The 23,766-nt window shown below is 51.2% G+C and overlaps 3 protein-coding genes across 3 annotated transcripts; all 3 read right to left on the bottom strand.

The window, feature by feature from the left end:
- Window positions 1–913: 913 nt before the first annotated feature.
- Window positions 914–4,399, bottom strand: gprin3a (GPRIN family member 3a). Its single transcript, XM_084002366.1, has 2 exons — window positions 4,390–4,399; window positions 914–3,712 (listed from the first exon to the last, which is right to left on the bottom strand). Exon 2 carries the CDS (start codon window positions 3,680–3,682, stop codon window positions 986–988), a length of 2,697 nt encoding a protein of 898 aa, XP_083858492.1. The 5' UTR covers window positions 3,683–3,712; window positions 4,390–4,399; the 3' UTR covers window positions 914–985.
- A 3,582-nt stretch (window positions 4,400–7,981) lies between these two features.
- rnf150b (ring finger protein 150b) lies at window positions 7,982–12,887 on the bottom strand. Its single transcript, XM_084002411.1, has 6 exons — window positions 11,753–12,887; window positions 10,666–10,916; window positions 9,930–10,084; window positions 8,642–8,738; window positions 8,319–8,568; window positions 7,982–8,232 (listed from the first exon to the last, which is right to left on the bottom strand). Exons 1-6 carry the CDS (start codon window positions 12,207–12,209, stop codon window positions 8,114–8,116), a joined length of 1,329 nt encoding a protein of 442 aa, XP_083858537.1. The 5' UTR covers window positions 12,210–12,887; the 3' UTR covers window positions 7,982–8,113.
- Window positions 12,888–13,520: 633 nt separating this feature from the next.
- On the bottom strand, window positions 13,521–23,324 carry LOC311008615 (type II inositol 3,4-bisphosphate 4-phosphatase-like). The gene is made up of 20 exons (XM_084002367.1): window positions 23,233–23,324; window positions 22,752–22,880; window positions 21,857–21,929; window positions 21,413–21,489; window positions 19,248–19,329; window positions 19,102–19,171; window positions 18,800–18,947; window positions 18,222–18,352; window positions 17,774–18,116; window positions 17,514–17,679; window positions 17,251–17,424; window positions 17,061–17,178; window positions 16,771–16,970; window positions 15,375–15,498; window positions 15,167–15,293; window positions 14,943–15,083; window positions 14,741–14,838; window positions 14,563–14,660; window positions 14,214–14,368; window positions 13,521–13,830 (listed from the first exon to the last, which is right to left on the bottom strand). Exons 2-20 carry the CDS (start codon window positions 22,799–22,801, stop codon window positions 13,593–13,595), a joined length of 2,613 nt encoding a protein of 870 aa, XP_083858493.1. The 5' UTR covers window positions 22,802–22,880; window positions 23,233–23,324; the 3' UTR covers window positions 13,521–13,592.
- Window positions 23,325–23,766: the final 442 nt, after the last annotated feature.

Raw genomic sequence — 23,766 nt, 5'->3', positions numbered from 1 at the left:
CCGTCTGTGGTCCCCCAGAGGTCTAGATAGTAGACCACATGAGTTCAGAGACCAGACCAGACTATGTGGAGGAACCAGAGACTGTCTGTGGTCCAAACAACAAGGTCTCTGCTGTATTTATGTCTCGATGACCTTATATGGAGTGTTGATGGAGCAGCTACAATGTTAGCGTAGCCTAGCATCCATCAACCAGACTCCATTCAGAAAACCAGCAGTTTAACAGTAGTTATCTTGTGGTCTTGCAGACAGACCTAACAAAGCAGAGAGTCTTCGTTCCAGTGATCTGGAGTTTGACTAAAAGCAGCATGATGATGACATCATCTGAATAAAACATGGCGGAGAGACGCTGTTGTTAACATGAGCGTGACTTTAATGTTTCTGAATTATTCAGAGAAGAAACCCGGAGCTCCATCAACAACAAGACTCCTTTACAGCCATAACAGGAGGAAGAGGAGGAGAGGAAGGAGAGGAAGGAGAGGGAGGAGGAGAGGAGAAGAAGGAGAGGGAGGAGAAGAGGAAGGAGAAGAAGGAGAGGGACGAGAGGGAGGTGAGGAAGAGAAAGGAGAAGAAGGAGAGGAAGGAGAAGAAGGAGAAAAAGGAGAAGAAGGAGAGGAAAGAGGAGAGGAAGGAGAAAAAGGAGAGGGAGGAAGAGGGAGAAGGAAACATTGACACTCCTGTCGGCTCTCTGAGCTTCCAGAGTGGTTTTGTGTTTTTGTGGATGAAATATTTAGAAGATGGAGAGCTGCTATTATTATATATATGTATTAATATATATATATATTAATATTATTATGAACCCGTCTCATACATGAAAACATTACTTTAATTATACCATTAAAGTGTTTTACTTAAATTATAGTGAATAAAAGAATAAAGTAAGACATTATTATTAGAATACGTGTTTGTGGGTTTTTCTACTCTATTTCAAGTATTCAGTGTTGTAGAAGTACATGCAGTACCAACAGATCATGTGATCACAGGTGCATCAGTCCGCCACGGCGGGCGCCTTCCTGCAGCACCCCAGGATCCCTCCTCCCCTCCTCCTCTTCCTCCTCTTCGTAGTCTTGCAGCCTCGGAGGCTGCTGTCCGAGCAGATGGACTTCCTCAGAGTCCGGATGCGTTCCTCCTGATCCCGGATCTTGGACTCCAGGTGGGACTGGATCGCCGAGCCCAGGGACTCCAGGTCCACCACGGCGCCGTACACCTCCCACGTCCTCCCCTGTTTGTCCCACGCCACCTCCTGTGGCTTCCCCGCCTCGTCCTCCTCCTTGTTCGGCTCCCTCTCCACTTCCTCCTCCTCTTCCTCCCTGAAGTGGTCCTGGTCCAGTCCGGGCTGCAGCTCCGGCATGTGGGCGGGGCTCTGCTGGAGGGACCGGGCCTGGGCTGGGGGAAGCACCAATTGGCTGCGCAGCTCGATGTCGATCTGGCAGACGTGCTGGAAGGGCGGGACCATCGGCGAGGTCCAACCACCTGACTGACAGCTGGGAGAACCAATCAGGGAGGAGGAGGGAGTTCTGCTGTGGAGGCCGGAGCTGCTGGAGGCGGAGCGTTGGAAAACCTCCACCTGGACGCCCACCTCTCTCCGCTCCCCTTCCCGCAGGAGAGGCCTCTCGCTGGGGTCGGTCATGGTGGCCTGCTCCCTGACCGACCTGGAGCTCGCTGGAGGGTGAAGAAGAGGAGGGAAAAGGGATGAAGAACTTCTGAATTCCTGCTTCTTCTCGTCCTTCTTGCTCTCCGTACCCGTTGCCCTCGACGCTGGGATGTTGCCAACGGCGGTGATGGATTTCGTGTGTCTCAGGGGACTTGGTCTGGTCTGTGGGGAGTCTGGTACCCCCTTATCTCCTGGAGACTCAGCGGTCCCTTTGGTCCCCACCGGTTCCCCGGTGGCGGTGGTGCCGGTTTTTGCTGATATCTTGGTTATCGAGTCGTAGGTGAGACCTCGAGTTAGACCGGTATTATTTGGTCTCCCATCAGCGTTTGTTTCCACAGCAACAGATGCTACTTCCACAGGCTCTGGTGTGGATCCTCTCATTGTTGTCAAGGCAACAGACGTTCTGGTTTTGGGGCTGGAGGTGGCCAGAGGAGCCACGAGGCCTGAAAACACACCAGAAGGATGAATGTGTTTACCTGCAGCTGAACCAGGACTCCTCAGGACCTCCTTGTTTGGCCCTGCCGGACTAGAACCAAGAGTTTTGCCAGGACCAGAGCCAGGACTCTTAATTGCTGGCAAGGAGGGAGGCAAATCTGCCTGAGCTGAACCAGATTTAGGATCTGGACTGAGTTTGGCAGCCTTCAAGTTTTTGTCTTTGAACCCAGACGGACCAGTTCTAGAGGGCAATGTGGAGACGGGTCCAACGAGGTCCATCTTAGAGCCAGAGGCCAACAGAGATGGTTTAGACACTGAACGGGTCGGACCAGGTTTAGAACTTGAAAGAGAGAGAAGAGGATCTGGACTACGTTTGCGTGCTTTGATTCCAGGTGCAGTTTTAGAATCAAGGCTATCTTCAGAACCCACCCCGGACTTACAAGTGGGACTAGGTTTGGAGTCTAAGCTGTCCTTTGATCCCAAACTGGTTTTGGAAGCAGACCCACTCTTAGAATCGAGGCTGTCTTTGGAACCAAACCCTGTTTTAGAGTTGGGACTTGCTTTGGAATCTGAGCCAGTTTTAGAATCCAGACTATCCGTTGCTTTGGAGCCTGAACTGGATTTGGAACTGGTTTTGGATCCAGAACCAACACTTGAATCTTTACCACCTAAATTGTCTTTGGGCCCTGATGTGTTCCGGTTCCTTGTCCCAGAGGTTTTGCTCTGTGTGGATGATTTGGGACTAAGAGAACTCAGCGGAGGAGTCTTGGCGCTGAGCAGTGCAGGTTTTGGTCCAACAGGGGGCGTCTCAGAACTATGAGCTCTTGAATCATGTCTGGTGCTTCCTGGGTCTGGTTTTTGGACTTTTGTTGTTGTCGTCAGGGTTCTATTGGCAAGTTTTGGACTGATAACTTTTGAATCCCCTTTCTGATGGTGGACCTTCAGGCTAACGGGGAGGTGTAGGGTTTTTGGCGGCTCCCCCTGGAGGCCATGCGGTGGTACTTTTGGGATTGCCGTTGTTTTGTTTGGAATCTTGGTTGTCAGTGAGACGCTTCCAGGCTCCATTCTCTGTACTGGTGTTTGGAGTCTTTCGGTGGTCCTGGGGCTGCTCGTGGTGGTCCTGGGGCTGCTCGTGATGGTCCTGGGGCTGCTCGTGGTGGTCTTTGGGCTGCTCGTGGTGGTCTCTTGTTCCAGTGTCGGAGGACATTTGGGGTTTGGAGATCTCAGCCTTTGCTCAGCTCTGCTGTTCACCTCTGTTGTCGGCGAGCGAGGAATCTTGCTTTTTGGTAGCGATGGATCCTCTCCGTCCCCGAGTGGCGTCAAGGCGCTCGGGGACCTCCCTGCTCCTTTAGCTCCGCCTCCTTTGTTCCCATCATCCTTCTTGTTCCCCCCGTGCAGCCTCAGGGGTTCGGGGGCCGGACGGGGGTTGCTCGGCGACGTCAGAGTGAGGTTGAGGTTGAAGTTAGGCTCCGCCCCCCAGTTGGCGTTAGGATCCGTGTTGCCGAGGGCACGCTCAATCCCCGCCTCTTCCGGAATCGGGCCTTCTGATTGGACAACATCCTTCCTGTGTTTGAAAACACTTGGAGAGGTTTCCATGGTGATGTCACAATGTTGTTCAAGTCTGATCTGATAGGACGGATGGAAAAACAAAACAAGTCAAGAATGTTTTCATCTGTTGTGGAACCAAAAGTAAAGATTGAGGAAACCTTTAAATCTATCTTCCTGCTGTTCAACATCAAGCAAGCGATCCTGATCCGTCACACAGTGGAACCCTCTCAGGGTTTCCTTCTCCTGCTGGACCACATTCAGGACCAGATCTGGGAAACGTCAGGTTCCTCCTCACCTCCATCAGAGGGAGCAAAAACCCTTCAAGACAAAACCAGGACTTAACGGAATAGATTTATTAAAATCCATCCGAGTGTGTGGTTTTTTAATAAGAAATACCAGTACAGGAATACTTTGTTTACTGAAGTAAAACTACACCACAGTCAGAAAATACTCCATGAATTCTAAATATTAATTTAAGTAACATTTCAGAAATAACAGCAGCAGAACTTCCTTCTCTTTCGATATTTCCTGCCGGCAGATTATTGTACTTTCACAGTGAAATTATAAATAATGCAAAGAAGCTCTGCTGTACTGTTGCATAAGATAACACAGAACATTAAATTAATAATAAGTACAAACAATCATGAATGAACAATACAGAAAGAAAGATATTGACAACATTATACGATTATAATAAAAATAATTTGATTATTATTCAATAGTTTGATTAGAGATGTTTTTAATTCTCCACCTACCTGATCACAGGAACATCTGAGTCTGAGCGCACTCCTCCTGCTCCCCTCTTCCTCCTCCTCCCGCTCCCCTACTCCTCCTCCTCCCTCTCCTCTTCCCCCTCCTCCTCCTCCCTCTCCTCTTCCCCCTCCTCCATCTCCCCTACTCCTCCTCCCTCTCCTCTTCCCCCTCCTCCATCTCCCCTACTCCTCCTCCCCTCTTCCTCCTCTCGCCTACTCCTCCTTCCTCCCTATCCTCCTCTCCCCTACTCCTCCCTCTCCTTCTCTTCCTCTCCCCCTACTCCTCCTTCCTCCATCTCCCCTTCTTCTTCTCTCCCTCCTCCCCTACTCCTCCCTCTCCCCTGTCCATCTTCACGAGTGAGAGGGAAGAAGTTGGAGGGGCTGATGGGAGATGTAGTCTCTAAATAGAATCTAAATGCCACAAGTAGAGAAAGGGTGCGATGTCGGGAACACTTGACATTCTCCGACGCTGACGGACGTCTTCGTTGCCATGGAGACGCCTCTAAGGACACACACACACACCTACACACACCTTGAGGCGGCAGATCCTCTCCAGAGACGCTGCTTCTGTCAGTCAACAACGCTGGAAGTGACATTATAACAAGGGGTGTGTGTGTGTCCAGGTAAATTCATGCTGCAGGTGCTGCCCCCCTGTGGACACGCAGAGCAAGAAGACAAACCAGACAAGCTGAGAAGAGTTGTGATCATGTTTATAGATTCTGTGATGCGGCCATCTTGTCTTCCTGATAAAAGGGCGGGAAAATAAAGACGCAGACGACACACAAACATCGGGAACAAAAGTCAAACGTTGCGTTAAAGTTTTATTTAAATCCGTCCTGAACCAGAACACGTGCAACGACTGAGACACAGAAACAACATGGCCGCATCGTATTTACACGCGTGTCGGGAAGCAAACACATGACACCGCGACGCGGCCCGTTGCCATGGTAGCGGAGGGGTTACCATGGCTACGGGCGTGTCGGGAACGTCCCTCGAAGCATCTCTTTAGTCTTCTCTCTTCCATCATTGCTGGGAAACGCTGCTTTCAAGGATCGCGTGGAAACGTTGGATCCCGGAAACTACGACACATTTATTACGATAAACGGCAGACGGGCAAACCGTTCGACTTCGTTTCCAAAACACAGAAATCACAGAAACGTAGAAAATAAAAGAGTGAAAACAAGAAGAGAGAGAAGAGAAGAGACGTTTCCGTGGAAACGGAGTTAAAGTGCATCAACAACCAATGAAAACACAGCATCCAAGTGTGAACAGCCAATGGGCTGCGAGAGGAGGAGGGAACAAGGAAATCAGACGTCATCACTGGCGGTGACACGGGGGGTCCCGGTCCTCAGCCGCCGCCGCCACATCCGAGACTTCCTGTTTTGTAAGTTCTCGTCCGAAGAACGCTCGGACTCGTCGGCCTGTAGCCCCGCCTCCATGGAGGAGTACTGCTGGGAAGTATTCAGTACTCAGCTGTCAGAGTAATATCGCAGTAATCTGTTCTACTTTCTACTGAACTCCAGTCATAAACTACCGGCAAACCGTTCTCCGATACAACACATTGATAGTCGTTGCTACGGGAACGAATCAGCATTACAGGTTCATTGACGAGCCGACGAGGACCAACGGGGGGCAACGAGGACCGATGTGGACCGACGAGGACCCACAGGGACCGACGAGGACCCACGTGTCACGCCAGCCTCAGTCTCCAGGCAGAAAGGAGAAAACGCAGAATGAAACTAAAATCTACGACTTTCACTTAAAAACTGAAACATTCGAGACGCCTCTTCATAAGACGGATCCGGTCTGGTCCAGTTTAAATCCACCGTTGAACTGGGGAGGCTAAGTGGACTCATGAAAACCTGGTTGAGTCCCCGTTTTACTACTTTGAAGGTTCAGATTTAGACTCGAGTCCAGACCCTCCCGGGTTTAACCTTCTCACGTTTGGGCGTCCTGGTTACAAAAATAAACGTCTCCTCTGGTATCAAAATAGACGACGATCTTTATCTCTCTTGGCGATGCGACCGCTCCAGTTTGGCGAGCCGCCGGCGACGCCACGAAGTGAAGCAGACGAGCGGGACCTCCATTTTATATTTACAGGTCTGGTTTCTAGGTTTCAGGACTCTCCCGTCCTTGGAACGTTGGAACGTGGAGGCGGCGGCTGATTGTCGGGGTCAGAAGGTCAACGTGAGTAATAAAGGCAGCATGAGCCGAGGTGACGGACCCGTGAGGTCACGCGTTACAGGAAACCAGGACCGGGTCGCACGGCGGCTGAAGACGTAGTGTTGACTCAAACAGAAGAGCTTCTTGTAGTCGATAGAGGCTAAGCCCCGCCTCTTCCTGCGTCGCCATGGGTAACCTACGATTCTCTGACGTTAACAAACATCACACGTGGCGTTCAGGGAACAAAGACGGGATCAAGTAAATGTTTGTCTCTCCTACTCACTTATTCTGAAGGTGACGTTGGCGACACAGGAAGGGGCGGGGCTTAGCCTCTCTTTATTGGTTGGCGTTAGATGGAGCGTGAGTTCGGCGTTCAGCGTGAACGTAAAAGGAAACGCAGAGCGTAAATCTGCTTCATGTACAACATCGAGAGAAACATGCCCAGCGTTGAGATCCGTTTAAATGGTGCAAATAAAGGAACAGCAGAACGGATCAGACCATGTGACCAGCTTTACACAATAAGACTCCTCAGAAACCAGACTCTGGTCTCTGGTCTCCTCACGGTGAAGATGGAGACAACCCAACCCCGTGGTCACAAACATGTGGGTCCTTTCACAATAAAAGGCCTCAATTCCAACAATGAGGTGGTCCTTTCACAATAAAAGGGCTCAATTCCAACAATGAGGTGGTCCTTTCACAATAAAAGGGCTCAATTCCAACAATGAGGTGGTCCTTTCTAATAATGAAATAGTCTTTTCACAATAAAAGGGTTCCTTTCCAACAATGAAACCGCTGATGTGATCCAAACTAACCGACCTGGTCCCAGGTCCCACCTGGTCCCAGCAGGTCCAGGTTTCCAGGTCCCAGCAGGTCCAGGCGCCTCCAGATGTGCTGATGAAGGAGTCCGGTCTTGGCTTCTACCCTGTTCACACCAGAGAGGCGAGTCCTCCGAGTCCCAGTGGACCAGCAACGGTCCGTCCAGGTCTGGATTTACATAAACTCCTTTCTGTCACCGCGGTCCGACGACTGGAGGTTTTTCTAGAAACAACATGAACCGGGTGTGGGTTGATGAAGACGGCAGACTGGTGGTCTGGGTTCTATGGTGGACTGGGTTCTATCCCAGTCTCACGCTGGAGAAACCGGGTCTACCAAAAGGTAAGACTAAAGTAAACACCCACGTTAGACCAGGTCCTTGGTCCACACACACACGTCCACACACACACGTCCACACACACACGTCCGTACACACACACACACGTCCGTACACACACACGTCCGTACACACACACGTCCGTACACACACACACACACACACACACACACACACACACACACACACACACACACACACACACACACACACACACACACACACACACACACACACACACACACACTTTTAGCTTCAACTTGGATCCAATCAAAACCAGAACCAGGTCCTGGGTGGCGCTCAGTCTAGTGCGGTTCAGTTCTGGTTTCGTTCAGGTCCTCCTCCGGAGCTTCGGGTCATGTGAAGTCTGTTTGGACCCTGGGGGGGCGGGGGGGGATGGGGGGGGAGCAGGTCTCAGGACTTGTCCCCCAGCTGACACGGATCCACGGACCCCTCCTCGTCGGAGAGACCCATTTCCACGGTGATGACCAAGGACGCCACGGAGGCGCTGCTCGCCATCGGCTGGAGCTCACCTGGAGGACGGAAGGGGGGCGTGGTTACACCAGAGACTTTCACTCGACCTTCATCGGTTACTATGGCAACAGTGTGTGCGTGTTACCCGTGTGTGTGTCGGTGGTGGCTGTAACAGGACTGTCCCTCAGGGTGTCGGGGTCCTGGTAGTCCTGAGGGAGTCCCACCCGGCGGACTCCGGGGTCCAGAACCACCGAGGAGCCGCCCTCACTCAGCGTGCCGTCGCTGGACCCCCCTGACACGACGGCCTCCAGGGCCAGGGCCCCGACCCCGCCTCCCCCGCCCCCCAGGGCCAGGTCATAGTCCAGAGGCAGGTCGTCCAGGCAGTCTGCGTTGAGCTGGAAGGAGGAGAGATCAGAACTAAAGAACGAAGAACGTGAAAACATGTGTATGAATGTGTTTGTGACTCACAGCGATGCCCAGAGCCTTCAGGATGTTCATCTTGCACATGGGGCAGGTCCGGTGGTCCAGCAGCCACGGGTCCACACAGCTCTTATGGAACAGGTGTCTGCAGGGGGACCAGGACCAGAGTCAGGCTTGGTGATCACATGGTCACATGACGACTAACAGGAAACCCCAAGATAAACATCAGAACATTCTGGAAGGAACTTTTATACAGACTTTAAAGAGGAAGAGTCAAGGTAGACTCCCTACACCCCAGACAGGCAGGCAGAGAGAGACAGGCAGACAGAGAGAGACAGGCAGAGAGAGAGACAGGCAGACAGAGAGAGACAGGCAGAGAGAGAGACAGGCAGACAGAGAGAGACAGGTAGACAGAGAGAGACAGGCAGACAGAGAGAGACAGGCAGAGAGAGAGACAGGCAGACAGAGAGAGACAGGCAGACAGAGAGAGAAAGGCAGAGAGAGAAAGAGACAGGCAGACAGAGAGAGACAGGCAGACAGAGAGAGACAGGCAGACAGAGAGAGACAGGCAGACAGAGAGAGAGACAGGCAGACAGAGAGAGAGACAGGTAGACAGAGAGAGAGACAGGCAGACAGAGAGAGAGACAGGCAGACAGAGAGAGAGACAGGCAGACAGAGAGAGAGACAGGCAGACAGAGAGAGACAGGCAGACAGAGAGAGAGACAGGTAGACAGAGAGAGAGACAGGTAGACAGAGAGAGAGACAGGCAGAGAGAGAGAGACAGGCAGAGAGAGAGACAGACAGGTAGACAGAGAGAGACAGGCAGACAGAGAAAGAGACAGGCAGACAGAGAGAGAGACAGGTAGACAGAGAGAGAGACAGGCAGAGAGAGAGAGACAGGCAGAGAGAGAGAGAGACAGGTAGACAGAGAGAGACAGGCAGACAGAGAGAGACAGGTAGAAAGAGAGACAGGCAGACAGAGAGAGACAGGCAGACAGAGAGAGAGACAGGCAGACAGAGAGAGAGACAGGCAGACAGAGAGAGACAGGCAGACAGATATAGACAGACAGATACAGGCAGACAGGTCAGAAACCAGAGCTGTTCTAGTTCTGGATGAACTCAGTTTTCAGTCTCAAGGATCTGAACGCTGCTGTAACTCCTGAGTTCTTCTCCTCGTCACCTGGTGGTGGCGCTGTCTACCTGCGGACCACGTGGTCGGGTTTACCTGCAGGGCAGGACGCGGACCACGTGGTCGGGTTTACCTGCAGGGCAGGACGCGGACCACGTGGTCGGGTTTACCTGCAGGGCAGGACGCGGACCACGTGGTCGGGTTTACCTGCAGGGCAGGACGCGGACCACGTCGTTGGGCTTGTAGCCCTCGATGCAGACGGCACAGTTGTCGAAGTCGGCCTCCGTCTCCGGGTCGCCCTTCCTGATGGTGCGGACCTGCAGCTTGCTGATGGCCTTCTTCGCCGCGTCGCCGAGGCGCCGCTGTGATGGGCGAGAGAGAGAGGGGGGTCTGGGAAATATCGAGACTAAGCCCCCCAGAATAAACAGAACAGATAAAGTCCCCGTGTGTGGTTGAGTGCCATTAATACATCTGCTGTGTGGAAGGTCTCAGCTGGGATCCATCAGGACTCGTTTCCATGGAGACGAGTTTTCATTAGGAATTGTGCAAACACATGAAAGCACTTGAACTGAATTTCACAAGTTGTTTCTGTTATTGCGTTTCTGAAAGAATCTGTTTCTCATCAGCTGTTTTCGTGTTTTCAACCACTTAAACGACGCTTTTCTAAAGTTATTTACAAGACGTGCTCTGAGGAACATTCAGGAAACCAGACCAAAGCGGTTCCTGTCCTGCTTTAATCTGCTTCTAGCTTCATGTGTTGACTCCCTCCTTCTAGTCAGCTATGCTAGCTAAATCCTGGACCTGGACCCAAACCGTCCTCTTGTGGACCCGTTCAGTCCTCCAGCAGAGCTGCTCACACACCAACTCTCATTAATGTACTGAAACAGCATCGTTAGCATCCGTCTCCATGTCAGTGCTGCGTACGCGGGGCCTCAGCGGGTACCTGGTTGCGGTCTCGTGCGTTGGCGTATCTGAACCTCTGGATGTAGTAGAAGACGAGCCAGGCGAGGGAGATGATCATCAGCACGATGAAAGAGATGGACACGAACACCACCGACGTCCTGCTCACGTACTTCTGCAGGTTCCTCGTCCCGATGGTGATCGTCATGGTTACCGTCACGTTGCGCTCCAGCAGCAGCGCCACCTCGCGGCCCTTCTGCTCCGGGATCATGATGGCGACCACCTCACCTGTAGCTGAGGGGGGGGGAGTTGAGATATATACATATTATACACACACACACACACACACACACACACACACACACACACACACACACGAAGCCCTGCTGGACCCGGTTCCCGTTGGCCCCCCCAGGGCAGCTCTGAACTCAGACCAACCCCGACACACACATCAGCTCCATCGATCAGTCTCTCTAAAACTACTCTGAGATCGATGTCTCCACGTCTGTCGCCTCTGAAATGAAACACCGACTTTAACATTCAAGCCACAACCGGCTGTCGTCCCCCTAAAAGGGTTCAACGTGGTCCTGGTGCAGACCAGGGATCAGCGTTAACCGCCAGTAAAAGCAGCCGTATTTCCAGACTGCGAGGCGAGTTTAAATCATCCTGCCAGGGTTCCTCCACCTTCTCCAAAGTCAAATTCAAGCACTTTTTAAGCACTTCAAGGTGCATTTCCATGCTTTTCCAGCCCCTTCCAGCTGTGGTAAACTCCATATTTGTACCAATCCAATGGTCAGTATTCAGTCTACTTATGATGTCACTTGTTCATCACATTAAATGAGATGTTATTGTCCTCTAAACAACCAACATGATGTTTGGAGACAGCTTTTTACAGAAGGACCACAAATGAAAGGAAAACTAATTCCACTAACAGATCCACAGAAATATAATCACCAACTATTTTCATCATCTGTTCATCATCAAAAGATGACTTTCCTGGGATTTAAACTTACTGCCCTTTATGAGGAAACTGTGATAATAATGTGGGGATCTGTTGGTCTCCTCCAGAGTGGATCTGGTTTAATATAAATAAGAAACTGTGTAATAGAAGGACGTGAATGGACCGGTACCTGGATGGGGCATGGTGAGGGTCTCGTTCGGATTGGCGGACCCCACGTTGAAGATGACCACCGCCGAGGCGTTGTGGGCTGCGGCATGCCGGATCTTGTCCCTGTAGGTGCAGTTGCCCCGGGCCAGCAGGGCCACCCATGCCCCGGCCTGCGCGGGCACCGCGAACCGGGTGTTGGGGTCGCAGGCCTGGCGGTCGTGCGGCGCCGCCGGCAGCACCACCGTCCCCTTGGCGTCCCGCTTCGGGGAGTGCTCCCCGTAGCGGCCGCACTCTGTCTTCTCCGTCCGGAGCTCCGAGGTGGCCGGGTCCACGTAGGTGATGTTGACGAAGGCGGTGTACCACTCCTCCCGCTCGGCCACGGTGAAGTCCAGGCACAGCAGGTGGACGAAGCAGAAGGAGAGCAGCCAGGTGGAGAGGGCCAGGCTGCGGCAGGCCGCCACCAGAGAGCCCGGGGCCATGGCGACGCCCCCCGCTCCGGCGAGAGAGCGGACCGTGCCTCGGTCCCAGGAGAACCGAGAGCGTCGACGCCGCGGACGCTTACTCCACCATGCTCCCGATCCGCTGACCAGGACGTGATTTAATCCGCCTTCGCGTACTTAACCGCCCTCCCTTTTTTTTTTTTTTTTTTTTTTTTTTTACCTTTTTACGTGTTTTCAGCAGCGCAGCGCCGCCTCTCCCCGGCTACCTAGCACCAGATGCCCGTTAGCTCCCCCGCCTAACTAGCACCAGACTCCCGTTAGCTCTCCTGGGCTTACTAGCACCAGACGCCCGTTAGCTCTTAGCTCCCCCGGCTAACTAGAACCAGACTCCCGTTAGCTCCCCCCGGCTAACTAGCACCAGACTCCCGTTAGCTCTCCCGGGCTAACTAGCACCAGACGCCCGTTAGCTTTCCACGGGCTTACTAGCACCAGAGTCCCGTTAGCTGTCTCCATTTCTGACCGTCACCGAGAAAAAAAAAAAAAACACCCACCGGGAGACGCGTAACCGCGGGTGCAGCTTCGGCCAAAAAGTAACCGTTTAACCGACGCGACTAACCGTTACCGAAGCGGAAACAAGTTAGCCGTTAATAATGTTTTGGATTGTTTTAAAGCTAACTGAACGCAGCTAAGCTGCATTGTTTTGACTGGGCCTGACCAGTGCTAAGCTAGCGCTAATGAGATGCAGCACTTCCGGTTATCTGATCGAAAAATAAAAGCAGCCTTATATAATCGCGAAATGATTGTATTCCTACATTCAAAGCCTCCATCACTCATCGTGTTATACAATTATTTCGTTTTTAATTACAGATCTTATTTCAAGCGTGGCGACGACTTCAACTACATAAGTAAAAGCCGTTGTCTTTTATTTTGAAGAGTGTTGTATTTCCGTTTTAAACGTGTCTAGCTTGACGCAGCTGTGATTGCTACTGTAATGGCGAGCAGCACCACCCAGCGGTCCGGCCGAGGAACTGCAGGAGAAGTACTCATCCTTTCGCTTCGGTAAAAGTAGAAATATCAGTCTACAAATACTCAAATTAAAGTAAAAGTATTAATTTATTGCAGAAACGTGTTTGTGAATCAAACAGCCACATAAACATAAATGTACAGATGTATAATAATAATAATACACAACGTGAGGGGTCAGTGTGTGGAGCCGAAGCTGCCGTCTGGAGGCCGGTACAGTCGGGGGAATGTGAGCAGCTGAACGCTGCTGAAGGCGAACTTCCTGCTGCCGACGTTCTTCTGCACGTTCTCCATCCTGCAACCATCCCTACACACACACACACACACACACACACACACACACACACACTGTCACAGTGAGACAGCTCCAGGGTTCCCAGTGTTCCCAGTCCAAGTGGTCTACTGATACTTGGCCAGCAGGATCACCAGGCTGAGGATGAGCCAGAGCACCAGCAGGTGAGAGGAGACCAGCAGGAAGGCCACCGGGTACAGGTGTCGTCTGGGGGCTTTAGGGGCCAGACCCTGGGGGAGCCAGGAGCCCCGGGGGCCAGGGGGCCGCTCCCCGGGGTCCAACCCACAGTCGGGGACCTCCGACTGGGAGTAACAGCCCAGAACCTGCCCCCAGGACAGACGAGACCTGGAGGACCAGCATGTGTGAGGAAGAGGAGGAGGCGAAGAAAAAACGGAAGAAGCAAGAAAAGAAAGAAAGTAAGATGACAGAGAAAATGTTCTGTTACATTTCAAATAAAGAGGAAGGAGAGGAGGAAGTGAAGGAGAGGAGGAAGTTAAGAAGAGGAGGGAGGAAGTGAAGGAGAGGAGGAAGTTAAGAAGAGGAGGGAGGAAGTGAAGGAGAGGAGGAAGTGAAGAGTAGGAAGTGAAGGAGAGGAGGAAGTGAAGAAGAGTAGGAAGTGAAGGAGAGGAGGGAGGAAGTGAAGAAGAGTAGGAAGTTAAGAAGAGGAGGGAGGAGATGAACGAGAGGAGGGAGGAAGTAAATGTGTGTGTGTGTGAGAGAACACCAACCTCCTCATGTGGTCGAGGGCGGGGCTAAAGTGCTGCTGGGCGAGTGAGTGTCTCTCTCTCAGTAACACACACTGCTCCAGCGTCACCGACATCGCCGTCCGGTCCTTCGCACTCTTACAGCTCGTCAGACGCACGCCGTTCACCGCACGACACGCCTACACACACACACACACACACACACACGATGAACCGTTTACAGAGGGAGGGGGAGGAGTCTTTGGGTCACCCGTGGTCTCTTTTAGCTCCGTGTTTGGTCTCCACCATCTTAGTTTGGTCTTAGTCTCTATCTAGTCCTGTCCTGGTCTCATTCTGGTTAAAGGGTCTTGTTCTCCAGGTTCTAGGTACCTACCGAGGCAGCGATCCACAGAACCTCCACGTTCTTCCTCTTCCTGGTTTCCAGACTGTGGTCCAGAGAGGACAGCAGGTCTGGCAGGGACTGGAACCCAGCTGGGAGACAGAGACACAGGTTCAGCCGGACTCTAGCTCCCGTCTCCACGAGTCATGTGAACCAGAAGGAGAGTTCTTACCCACGTGGGGGAGCCGGTCTCTCAGGGACCTGCAGTAGTGCCGGAGACGCCCACAGCTCTGCTGGTTCACTCTCTCCTGCAGGGAGCTGTCCCCGAACCTGCAACACCAGAACCAGGTCAACTACGGGATCCTTGAACCACAACTAGAGCTGCTGTATCCCAAACGTGGACCACCAGAACCTGGACCACAGGGATCCCATACCTCTCAGCCAGACTCTGCTGCTGGTTGATCCCGATGTTGAAGAGGACCGGATGAACTCGGATCAAACTCCCGTCTCTCACTTCCCGCGGCAACGACCTGAAGGTCTCCGGGGGCAACGGGACCTTGACGACCAGACTGCCCCTGAAGGAGAACCGCACTGAGCTCGCCGGTGTGTGTTTAAGTGTGTGTGTGTGTGTTTAAGTGTGTATGTGTGTGTTTCCCACCATGCTCCACTCAGCGTCGGCAGCAGGTCTTCAGCTTGTTCTGTTTCAGCCTCTGTGACCATGAACGCAACGCTGCTCAGGTCCTCCACGCCCACCTCCATGTCCTCCAGCATCCCCACCTCGTCTCCTGACCCACACACACACACACACACACTGTCAGACTACATCCAGTGTCTGCACCTGTGTGTGTGTGTGTGTGTGTGTGTACCATATGTGCTCAGCAGGCCTTCAAACTGCACCAGGAGTCCAACAGAGTGAAGCTGCAGCAGGAAGTCCGGATCCTCCAGACCGCCGACCAGCTTCAGCATGAACCCACACACCACTGCAGACAACTGATCACATGACTCTAATCAGTATCGATCATCAGTAGTCGTCCTCTGTCTCTTTGTAGTCATCCTAAGTCCCTTTGTAGTCCTTCTCTGTCTCTTTGTAGTCATCCTAAGTCCCTTTGTAGTCCTTCTCTGTCTCTTTGTAGTCACCCTGTGTCCCTTTGTAGTCATCCTGTGTCTCTTTGTAGTCATCCTGTGTCCCTTTGTAGTCATCCTGTGTCTCTTTGTAGTCACCCTCTGTCTCTTTGTAGTCCTTCTCTGTCTCTTTGTAGTCATCCTGTGTCTCTTTGTAGTCACCCTCTGTCTCTTTGTAGTCCTTCTCTGTCTCTTTGTAGTCATCCTGTGTCTCTTTGTAGTCACCCTCTGTCTCTTTGTAGTCCTTCTCTGTCTCTTTGTAGTCATCCTAAGTCCCTTTGTAGTCCTTCTCTGTCTCTTTGTAGTCATCCTAAGTCCCTTTGTAGTCCTTCTCTGTCTCTTTGTAGTCACCCTGTGTCCCTTTGTAGTCATCCTGTGTCTCTTTGTAGTCATCCTGTGTCCCTTTGTAGTCATCCTGTGTCTCTTTGTAGTCACCCTCTGTCTCTTTGTAGTCCTTCTCTGTCTCTTTGTAGTCATCCTGTGTCTCTTTGTAGTCATCCTGTGTCCCTTTGTAGTCATCCTGTGTCTCTTTGTAGTCACCCTCTGTCTCTTTGTAGTCATCCTGTGTCTCTTTGTAGTCATCCTGTGTCCCTTTGTAGTCATCCTGTGTCTCTTTGTAGTCACCCTCTGTCTCTTTGTAGTCCTTCTCTGTCTCTTTGTAGTCATCCTGTGTCTCTTTGTAGTCACCCTCTGTCTCTTTGTAGTCCTTCTCTGTCTCTTTGTAGTCATCCTAAGTCCCTTTGTAGTCCTTCTCTGTCTCTTTGTAGTCATCCTAAGTCCCTTTGTAGTCCTTCTCTGTCTCTTTGTAGTCACCCTGTGTCCCTTTGTAGTCATCCTGTGTCTCTTTGTAGTCATCCTGTGTCCCTTTGTAGTCATCCTGTGTCTCTTTGTAGTCACCCTCTGTCTCTTTGTAGTCCTTCTCTGTCTCTTTGTAGTCATCCTGTGTCTCTTTGTAGTCACCCTCTGTCTCTTTGTAGTCCTTCTCTGTCTCTTTGTAGTCCTTAGTCGAGCTGACAAGTGGAAATTATCAAAAGAAATATAATATAATATATATTTATAACATATCAGAAATAAGGAACTGGACTACATATTATTATCCTGGTTCTGGTCTAAACCTCAGACCGGTTCGGTCCATCTCACCGCCTGGCTGAAGACGGCATGGCGTCTCTGGACCAGGTGGGCGGGTCCCTGGGAGACAGTCGCGGCCATCGCCCCCTGCAGTACCACGAAGGTCATGGCGGCTCGGGCCTTCCCCACCGCCTCACGCACGCAGTCCCTAAGAGTGACCACCAGGGGGAGCAGCTGCTCCTGCCAGGAGGAGGCGGAGGAGGACGAGGACGCTGGAGGACACGGGCAAGTTCAGACGCTTTAGAGAGGAAGGTGAGTTACTTTATATAATAAATATAAATATGTAATAAACGAGGTCCCACCGGTGGTCTGAGAGTCGGCGTCCGGCTGCTCTGATGGTCTGAGGTCCCGCCCCTTCAGTCGCTCCACCATGGCGACGATGCAGGTGAGGCTCATGGCGACGTTGACCCAGGCCCGGTCCTGCAGAGACACAGGCGTGAAGACGAGTCCGCCAGGAACCCGTGATGACATCACACACACTCTGAGACTTGCCCACTCCTCCTCGTCGTAGTCGCTGTTCCGCCGCCCCCCGTCCTGATTGGTTGGCGGGTTCTCACACAGCAGCCCGTTGCCGTGGCGTCCAGCGGCGGGCAGGCAGCACCCGTGGATGGCCAGCAGGGCGCCCTTCACCAGCTCGTCTTTGAGGGCGTGGACAAACTGCTCCGTCTGAGCGAGGAGGCAGGAAGACGTGTCAGAACGAGAGCGTTGTGTCACATCATCACGTGTTTCCTGCTTCGCCACCGCCGCCGACTCACCCGCCGCGTCAGAGCGTCCAGGACGAGCTGCAGCCGGACGGCGCTCTGCTCCAGCGAGGCGGACAGCAGCTCCTCGGCGAGGCCGAACACCAGCGGCTGCAGCCGGGCCACGCTGGCCAGCAGCTCCCTGGCTCTGGAGCTCTCCTCCGGGGAGAAGGAGGCGGAGCTACGGGGAGAAGAGGGGGAGGAGTCACGGGCCGGCACCGCTGCTGGATGTGGATCAGGATCTAATCCTGAGAGTTCAGAGATTAAAGGCCCACCTGTCTCTGCGGCGGCTGCGTTTACCGAGCAGCCTCCTCAGACCGCCATGTTTGAAGGCCTGGTGATGATCTGCTGGAGCGCCGACTGTGATGATGTCATACCAAACACCTGGGCGGAGACGGCCCGGGTCGGCGGCAAGTGGGTCGGTGGTGAGCGGGTCGCCGGTGAGGGGGTCGGCGGCGCCCGGGTTGGTGGCGAGTCGGTCGGCGGCGCCCGGGTCGCCGGTGAGCGGCTCGGCGGCGCCCGGGTCGGTGACCTCCATCCTCTGAACGTGCAGGTTGGTCGCCACGAAGCAAAGGTGTTTGTGGGACTTCCTGCTGCTCGACTTGAAACATGACGACGCTGTTCAGACACAACACACTCGTCACTTCCCACAATGCAACAGGGAGGGTTCAGGAAGATCAAATCACATAAATAGGTAGTAGTACTACAGTAGAAATACTTCACCCGAGAGCTTTTCGAGCTCCGTCAGCGTGTCCTGGTAACAGCCAATCAGGTGGCGGCAGTGGTGCACGACATCGTGACGGAGTGCGTCCCAGTGGGGTGAAAGGTCACCGAGCTCCGTCACCTCCTGAACCCTGAAGAAGAGACGTGAACTTTAATGAACTGGTCTGGAATCAGCCTTTAAAAGGTGTTCATCATAATCTATTAGAGCCATATTATAAAATAATATTTATTATTAATACAATACAAATAGTAATATTAGTAATAAATAAGATTAGAATTAATTAGTAATAAATAGTAATAATAATAATAGTGTAATAATAATTGTAGAAAAGTAATAATTAGTAATAGAAATTTGTCATAAATAGTAATAATTATTAACAAATAGAAATGAGTAAAAATTGGTAATAGTTAGTAAAAACTACTAATAAATAGTAATAATTAGTAATAGTAATGATAAACAGGGACAGGAAGTGGATCAGACTCAAATCCTCCGTCCTGGTTTCTGGATGAAATATAAATATGTATATTAAAAACCCGGCCCGTGTCTGTACGGCGGTGTGTGTTGGAGGGGGCGGGACCTGCTGGCGTGGGCGCGTATGAGCGCGCTCAGTAGCTGTCTGGGTAAATGGAAGGACAGCGGCGTCTCCCACATCTGCTCCCGGACCAGCAGCCACCTCTGATCCTCCGTCTGGAACCTGTACACCTGACACACCTGAGCACACAGCACTGCACACACAAACACACACACACACACACACACACACACACACACACACACACACACACACACACACACACACACACACACACACACGGTGACCTGGAGGCCCAGTAACACCAGGAGGTCATGTGACTGGAGGAGGAGGAGGAGGAGTCTCACCGGCTCTCAGCGTGGGCCGGTTCTCCTGGTCGTGGACGGAGACGTGGAGACGATCACACAGGGTCATCATCTGGAGACACAGAGAGGAAGAATGTCAAGCACTCCTCCTCCTCCTCCACCTTCCTCTCCTCCACCTCCTCCTCTACCTTGTGCTCAGCAGGAGCTCCTCCCTCCATCTGCAGACAGGAAGCCTTCACCTCCTCCTTCCCTCCATCCTCCTCCTCCTCCCTCCTGCTGACACAACAAAGGTTCAGATCACATTTCATCACACACTCCTGTTCTCCTCCACCTGTTCTCCTGTTCTCTCCACCTGTCCTCCTGTTCTCTCCACCTGTTCTCCTGTTCTACTCCACCTGTTCTCCTGTTCTACTCCACCTGTTCTCCTGTTCTACTCCACCTGTCCTCCTGTTCTCTCCACCTGTTCTCCTGTTCTCTCCACCTGTTCTACTCCACCTGTTCTACTCCACCTGTTCTACTCCACCTGTTCACATGTTCTACTCCACCTGTTCTCCTGTTCTACTCCACCTGTTCTACTCCACCTGTCCTCCTGTTCTCTCCACCTGTTCTCCTCCACCTGTTCTCCTGTTCTACTCCACCTGTTCTACTCCACCTGTTCTACTCCACCTGTCCTCCTTTTCTCCTCCACCTGTTCTCCTGTTCTCCTCCACCTGTCCTCCTGTTCTCTCCACCTGTTCTCCTGTTCTACTCCACCTGTTCTACTCCACCTGTCCTCCTGTTCTCCTCCACCTGTTCTCCTGTTCTACTCCACCTGTTATACTCCACCTGTTCTCCTGTTCTCTCCACCTGTTCTACTCCACCTGTTCACATGTTCTACTCCACCTGTTCTCCTGTTCTACTCCACCTGTTCTCCTGTTCTACTCCACCTGTCCTCCTGTTCTCTCCACCTGTTCACATGTTCTACTCCACCTGTTCTCCTGTTCTACTCCACCTGTTCTCCTGTTCTACTCCACCTGTTCACATGTTCTACTCCACCTGTTCTCCTGTTCTACTCCACCTGTTCTCCTGTTCTCTCCACCTGTTGTCCTCCACCTGTTCACATGTTCTACTCCACCTGTCCACCTGTTCTACTCCACCTGTTCACATGTTCTACTCCACCTGTTCTCCTGTTCTACTCCACCTGTTCTCTTGTTCTACTCCACCTGTCCTCCTGTTCTCTCCACCTGTTGTCCTCCACCTGTTCACATGTTCTACTCCACCTGTCCTCCTGTTCTACTCCACATGTTCTACTCCACCTGTTCACATGTTCTACTCCACCTGTCCTCCTGTTCTACTCCACATGTTCTACTCCACCTGTTCTCCTGTTCTACTCCACCTGTCCTCCTGTTCTACTCCACATGTTCTACTCCACCTGTTCTCCTGTTCTACTCCACCTGTTCACATGTTCTACTCCACCTGTTCTCCTGTTCTACTCCACCTGTTCTCCTGTTCTACTCCACCTGTTCACATGTTCTACTCCACCTGTTCTCCTGTTCTACTCCACCTGTTCTCCTGTTCTCTCCACCTGTTGTCCTCCACCTGTTCACATGTTCTACTCCACCTGTCCACCTGTTCTACTCCACCTGTTCACATGTTCTACTCCACCTGTTCTCCTGTTCTACTCCACCTGTTCTCTTGTTCTACTCCACCTGTCCTCCTGTTCTCTCCACCTGTTGTCCTCCACCTGTTCACATGTTCTACTCCACCTGTCCTCCTGTTCTACTCCACATGTTCTACTCCACCTGTTCACATGTTCTACTCCACCTGTCCTCCTGTTCTACTCCACATGTTCTACTCCACCTGTTCTCCTGTTCTACTCCACCTGTTCTCCTGTTCTACTCCACCTGTCCTCCTGCTCTACTCCACCTGTTCTCCTCCGCCTGTTCTCCTCCGGCCATGTCTCCGTCTCTGAAGACGTTGTGACATGAAACAGGAAGTGCCTCTCTACTCTCTAGGGGGGCGGAGTCACACACTCCTCCTCTCACTTCCTCATCTGGCTGCCAGGTATCCCAGCAACGGCCAATCAGGAGACAGCACCGGCCTCTCAGTGAAGACGAGACTTCACCAGTCAGTGGTGGAAAGTAGCTTCATGTACTTCATGTACTTTTACTACAACCACACACAGTTACTGGTACTCAGGTACTTGTACTTGTAGTGGAGCATTAGAAAGTATAAAAGCTGCAGGATGTAAGGTAATAAACTTGGGTTTAAGGGGGATTTAAAGCACCACATATAGTATTGATAATATAGAGAGGCTGGAAGGGGCGGGGCTTAGCCTCTCCGTGGTGGGAGGTGAGGAAGGAGGCGTGTTTACCTGAGACTCAGGCAGATGTGGGGCTCCTTGGACCGGATCAGGTCTCTGACGGAGGACCTGAACTCCAGAAACCGGCTCTAAGACGCAGAGAGACACAACGAGACGCTTTACGGGACCTAAAAGGGATCCAGATTCTCTGGATCCACTTCCTGGAAGCCCCTCCCCCTCCTCCTCTGACTCCACCCACTTAATAAATACTGATCGGAAAAAGTCAAATAAATGGAGAGCAGTTGAAAAGTACCATGTTTACCTCTTAATGTAGTACAAGTATACAGTAGCACAGAACGTACCTCAGAGTAAAAGTACATGATTGTTTCAACACGAACTAAAGGAAGGAAACAAGTAGGATGTTGAGACACACACACACACACACACACACACACACACACACACACACACACACACACACACACACACACACACGTGTTGTGTGTACTTCCCTACCCGTTCACCAGAGGCGCCGACGTCTCCCTGAGGACAGAAACACTCGCCAGATGACATCATCATGCTCCGCCTCCTAGGACACAAATAAAAACAAACTCTTACACGACTTCCTGTTTACTTTCGTCACATGAGCCAAAAAATAAATAAACTTCCTGTTTAGTCCCGCAGCTTCGAACCCTACCAAAATAAAGTTACTTCTTTTTCTCGTTTGGGTCCAAACACAATACAAATATACAAATATGTATTTAATGAACACTAAACAGGAGAAGCCAAAGATCTCAAACGTCAAACTGCTGAACAGGAACTTTGACAAGAAAACCAAACAACTAGAAGTAATGCGAGCAGCTGCTGAGTAACACCCTTACCTCCTACGCTGAATTCATGCACCTGAACGCACCGTTGGATCCTCAGAGTCACATAAATGTTTCTGAGAGACTGAAAGGTCGTTCGTCCGTCGGCTGAAGACTAAAAGAGAGAATCTCTCGGCTCCCTCCATCACCTTTTACTCCTCCTCCTCCTCCTTCCTCATCCCGACGGGATTAAATACCCATTGGCATCATGGGAAATATGCAGATTAGCGAAGCTGCGGGCCGGTCGGGGCAAACGTACATCTGTCTGAAATCGGACTTTCTCTCTGTGGCTGTCCTCGATTTACCCTCTCACTGTGTGTGTGTGTGCACACGTGTGTGTGTGTGTGTGTGTGTGTGTGTGTGTGGTATTACACATCATTTGCACTAATCCTCTTACACACTCCTAGAACTAAAAGCTGTTAACTAGAACCCTGCAGGGTTCTCTGGTTCTGCTTCCTGGTAGAACCCCTGATGGAGGCTCAGAGGGTTCTGGGATCAGGACTCACGGTGGTGTGTGTGTGTGTGTGTGTGTTATAGTGTTAAACCTCCGGCAGCAGACTCGACTCCCCCTGGTGGCCACAGAACAACATGACATCACTGATGGGAGAACTCAGCAGCTGTGGTTCAGCTTCATGTTCATCCTCCTCATCTTCATCACCATCAGGTCTCCATCACTGCCTCAATAAATACACAGAAACGTTTAAATGTGACAGTATTATGGACACGTGGGGAATTAGAAGTTATTCAAAAAACAATGAAAACATATCGCGTTACTTTCTAACAGAAAGCTGCTGGAGGTTTAAATGTCTGCCGAATTAAAACATGGAACTAGTAAACTAATAATTTTAACATGAAACGTTGCGTTCACTTGTTTCGTTAGTCTGAGTTGACGGCTGGCCGGACTCCGTTGACGCGACGGTTAATTTTAACAAACAACCGCGTTAATCTTAATTTAACAGCTCCATTATTAATAAAGTTACATAAGCAGACATTTTAACACAACTCACGTTAATCGGCGTCTCTTACCGGCTCGAATAATCACGTGTCTGGGATTAAACACAACTTTCTCCAGCGGCTGTTTTCACCCGAAGCCACAGCGGGAAAACCTTTGGACCGCTCAAGTCTCGCGAGAGCTTTCCTCCTGGCTGAGATGTTTACGTAGAACCACAAGATGTCGCGAGAGAGACGTCGCGAGAGCGGTGGATCACATATTAATCATGTATAATATGTATTTATGTATAAAACATAATAATTAATACAATTACATTAATTATGATCCACAAATGAAAGTCCGGCCACCGTGAAAAAAATAATTAATATTAAAAAGTTTAAACAGGTTGGTTTGAAACGTGTTATTAAATATAAATTATATCAGCTGTATTTGGGTCAAAAAACGTAAGGATTTGTATTTTTTGTTGACATTAATATGTACTGGACATCTTTATTAAAATGTGGTTTTATAAATATTAAATATTCACGTTTTCATTTGTTATTTAGTTTTTATAAATGTGTGTTTTTTTTTTTTTGTTAATCTTTTTTTTTTTTTTTTCTCAGGTCCAA

Source organism: Eutrigla gurnardus (genome assembly GCF_963514095.1).
Source record: "Eutrigla gurnardus genome assembly, chromosome: 23".
Taxonomy (NCBI): domain Eukaryota; kingdom Metazoa; phylum Chordata; class Actinopteri; order Perciformes; family Triglidae; genus Eutrigla; species Eutrigla gurnardus.
Note: the sequence above shows the minus strand (reverse complement) of the source record. Positions and strands in the feature narration are given on the sequence as shown.